Below are 4,060 nucleotides of genomic sequence, written 5' to 3'. Positions count from 1 at the left end.
GGCAAAAGTACCCACAGCATGAAAATCCACCTGCTGCTTATCTAAGAAACATCTTCATCCTGCAGCTGTTGGTGGCAGCATCCCCAGGGGCTGTGGGAGCTCAGTGTGGCCCCACCTGGAGCAGAGGTGGCTGGGGAGGGCAGGAGGTGTCCCCTGAATTCATCTCGTGTCCCCAACCCCGACCACTGCACTTCCTGTAAAAAGAGATCATTGACACTCACTTGAATAAGGGCAGGGGGAAGGTGCTGCTGCACCCACAGGATTTTCTGGGTGGAAAACTTCAGCTGCTTGAGGTTTCTGTCTCTGAACGATTTCTGAACTTCTGACAGCACTTTATGTAACAACCTTTTCCCCTCAGGGGCTAAAAGTGACTCTGGGGGGGGTTGGACAGGGCCACCCTGGTCCCTTCCCATGGTGGCCAGAAGGGACAGGGATGGGCTGGATTCCTGCAGCTGGAGGAATTCCCATTATCCTGGGAAACCTGGCCCTTGCCTTTCCTCCCCAGCGCAACAAGAAGAGTCAAATCATTTCAGAGAAGCATCTAAAATGTTCTGCAGGTGCTCAAGAGGCATCAAATCCAGGTGCTGCCACATGTTCATGTGTATTGGTGATGCAGGGGGGAGAAGTAGCCAGGAATTACATTTTAAAAACATTTTTAGAAATTATTATTTTATTATATACAACAGGAAATAGAAAAATAAATATTTTTTTGTCACTGTGAATGTGGTTTCCATGGATTATCAGTGCTTGCTCAGCCATCAGGCACTGGCTCAGATTCCTGTAGGGAAGAGGTGGTGGAGTTTTCTTTTATTGTATGAAAAAGGTTTTGAAAAGAAAACAAACTTCTTGTGTTCTGACACTTTCTGGGCTTCACATCATTTTCCTACAATGTGTCTTTCCCTTATATAAATTATAAACCAACATTTGCATAAATAAAAAATGATACTGTCATAGAAAAATAACGTTTTACAAGAAGGTTCAAATAAAGCCTGAAGTCTCTTTGGTTTGAATTTAAAGCAAATATTAAAACAATGTCCACTTTTGAGCTCTGATTAAAAATCTCTCGTGGCACCTTCGACTTTGATTCCAGGGAGTTCCCATTACAGCAAACTTTGGAAAGCTTTGGATCCTCTGTTGGAATCCTGCTGCTGTTAGTGGGGAGTGGATGTGATGGCTGTGGGTCAGTTATCAGTGAAAGGGAAATAATTTGCCCCATTTTTGGTGAAAAGAGGACCTGAAAGGCTTGATGGACACCTGGCTTGAATAAATACCCTCCAAGCACAACCCCATGGTTCAAACCCAAGGCCTGGCTCTAACCCTTGTCTTTGCACCCAGAAGTGGGAACTGATGGCAGAAAAATAGTGTGTGGAACTTCCTGTGTGATTTGGGGTGATGGCATCTGCTATGCCCCCAAATGAGGCTTCATTAATTATTTAAATGGGAAATCCTTTGGGGCCATCTTCTGCTCCTCACCCCATGCTCAGCACGGCTGGAGCAGGCTCTGGGCACTCCATGGAGAATCAGTCTCTGCTGAATTGTCTTGTGCTTCAGAAACAGAGAATATTGTGGCATACAGTGCTATTTAGAATCAAATTCTTTCTGCACAGCAAGACCCCAGAATCTTTGCTGTTTCTTGGTGACCAGGATGCGGCTGGGTGATGCCATGGGTGACAGAGGGACATGGGTCACCTCTCCCATGGGTCCGTGACCTCCTGCTGCCCAGCTGAGGAATGGAAATGCTCCTATTTCTATTCAGTGAAAATGTGCACCTGAAGTATTAAATCAACACATTTTTGGTCAGGTTTGGGTATTTTTGAGGGTGGGAGTTGTTTGTTTATTCCAACTCTCACCGAAAGCAGAAGTTTCAGTTGTTGTTCTCAGTGTCCTGAGGGAAAAAAACTGCGGCAAAGGCCAAAACGTCATGAACATTGGGAGTGCTGGGGATCAGTATTCCGTGGTGTCCTCCCCAAGCACATCCCTGGAGTGTCTCCTGCCGTAGCTGAGGTGCTGGAGATGGATGCTGTCCTGCAGGTCCTGCCTGGAGAGGCGTCTCCTGAACTCGTCCGTGGTGAAGTAGTAGATGATGGGATCCACACAGGAGTTGAGGCTGGCGAGGCACAAAGCCACGGCGTGGAACACCGAGATGGGCACGCAGCCCTCCTGGATCTGCCCCGTTTTCACAAAGAAATCCAGGGGGAAGCTGATGTGGTAAGGTCCAAAGCAGATCAGGAACACCAGGGCGCAGGTGAGGATCATCTTTAAAGCCTTCTTCTTCTCGCCCAGGTCCCGGGAAGCAGAGTGCCTCTCTTTTAGTGACAGGATTGTCTTCCAGGAGCAGTACAGGATGATGAGCAGGGGGGTGACAAACCCCACCAACTCCCCTATGGTCATCAGCGTGACGGAGGTGGGCAGGTCGAGTTTCTTGATGGGAAGATCCACAAAACAGGCGTTTTTATCCTGCTGGTGCTGCATCCTGAGGAGAGGGAAAGGCAGGCAGCCCACACAGACCACGACCCAGCCCACGATGCTGATGTAGACATCACAGACACGCCTGCAGTCACTGAATTTGAAGGGGTGCATGAGGAACAGGTACCTCCTCACGCTGATGCACACCAAGAAGTAGATGCTGGCGTACATATTGACGTACTTCAGGTAGAAGCAGAGCATGCAGAGACCCCCCCCGAACTCCCACGTGCCCGTCAGGTAGTAAAAAATCCTCAGGGGCAAGGACAGCACCTGTGACAAGTCAGCAATGGCTAAATTGATCATGAATATCACGGCCCTCTTAGTCTCTTTCATGTAGCCATAGAAGACCCACAGGGCCAGGGTGTTGCCGATGAGCCCGGGGATCAGGATCACCGTGTAGGTGACGGCGTAGTAGGGCTTGAGGTCTGTCTCGCTGCAGTTGGAGCTGCTGTTCATGGTTGTGCTCCGGCTCCGTGCTCAGCCCCGGCATCCTCAGGGGTCCATCCCGCCTGTGCTGCAGCCAGGGGGGCTCAGGATCCAAAGGAAATATAAAAATAAATATATTTTTATTTATTTATTAATGTTAGGGGAACAGTCCAGCCCTGGAATCTCCGCTCACCGGCTCATCACGGGCAGAGTTAATTCCAGTGTCCTGCTCATCGGTCAGAGCTCGCTGGGGTCACCTGCGGGTGGGCAGGAGGGATCCACGCTGGGAAAAGCATCGCTGTGTGCCCAGGGGACAATCCCTCACCAGAGCTGGGTGTCTGTCACCTTTTGGGTGGCATTTCAGCCTCTCCTCTCAGCACAGGCGTTCAGCAGCTGATGTGGTCCCACGGCTGGAAGAAGAAAGGTGCAGTTGGAGTGTGATGGTGTTCACAGCGGTTTTTGGATGAGGGAAGAGATGAGGATCTGACTCCATGTTTCAGAAGGCTTGATTTATTATTTTGTGATATATATTACATTAAAACTATACTAAAATAATAGAAGAAAGGATTTCATCAGAAGGCTAGCTAAGAATACAATAGCAAAGAATGATAACAAAGGCTCTGTCTCAGACTCTCTGTCCAAACCAGCTGACTGTGATTGGCCATTAATTACAAACATCCAACATGGGCCAATCACAGGTCCACCTGTTGCATTCCACAGCAGCAGATAACCATTGTTTACATTTTGTTCCTGAGGCCTCTCAGCTTCTCACAAGGAAAAATCCTAAGGAAAGGATTTTTCATAAAAGATTTCTACGACAGTTGGAGCATTGTTGGGAGACAGGAGGAACAGAGCAAGAGTTATGGAAAAAGCTGGAGCACCTCTCCAGCAGAAACCTCTGTGGCTTTGGTGGTGATCAGCTCTTGTGCTGCCCAGCAAGGACCATGCCCTGCCCAGTGGAGGTGCAGAACTACCAAGGAATAAATAGGAATTGTGTTCATTTTCTGCTACAACACCTGGGGGTGTTGCTCCTCCTGTGCCCCAGCACGTGGTCAGTGCCAGACCTGCCTCCCTCCCTGGGGATACTCTCACCTCCCAAAAACTCCTGAGGGGAACACTCCCCTGGCTTCCCAGGGAAGCCCTCAGAACATTGCCACCCTCCCCAGCT

The 4,060-nt window shown here is 49.2% G+C and overlaps 1 protein-coding gene across 1 annotated transcript; it reads right to left on the bottom strand.

Annotated features, from left to right (window-relative positions):
• Nucleotides 1-760: 760 nt before the first annotated feature.
• GPR174 (G protein-coupled receptor 174) lies at nt 761-2,925 on the bottom strand. Its single transcript, XM_058814226.1, has one exon. The coding sequence runs from the start codon at nt 2,920-2,922 to the stop codon at nt 1,945-1,947; it is 978 nt and encodes a 325-aa protein (XP_058670209.1). The 5' UTR covers nt 2,923-2,925; the 3' UTR covers nt 761-1,944.
• Between the last annotated feature and the right edge of the window lie 1,135 nt (nt 2,926-4,060).

This window comes from Ammospiza caudacuta, chromosome 14, assembly GCF_027887145.1.
Source record: "Ammospiza caudacuta isolate bAmmCau1 chromosome 14, bAmmCau1.pri, whole genome shotgun sequence".
NCBI lineage: Eukaryota > Metazoa > Chordata > Aves > Passeriformes > Passerellidae > Ammospiza > Ammospiza caudacuta.
Note: the sequence above shows the minus strand (reverse complement) of the source record. Positions and strands in the feature narration are given on the sequence as shown.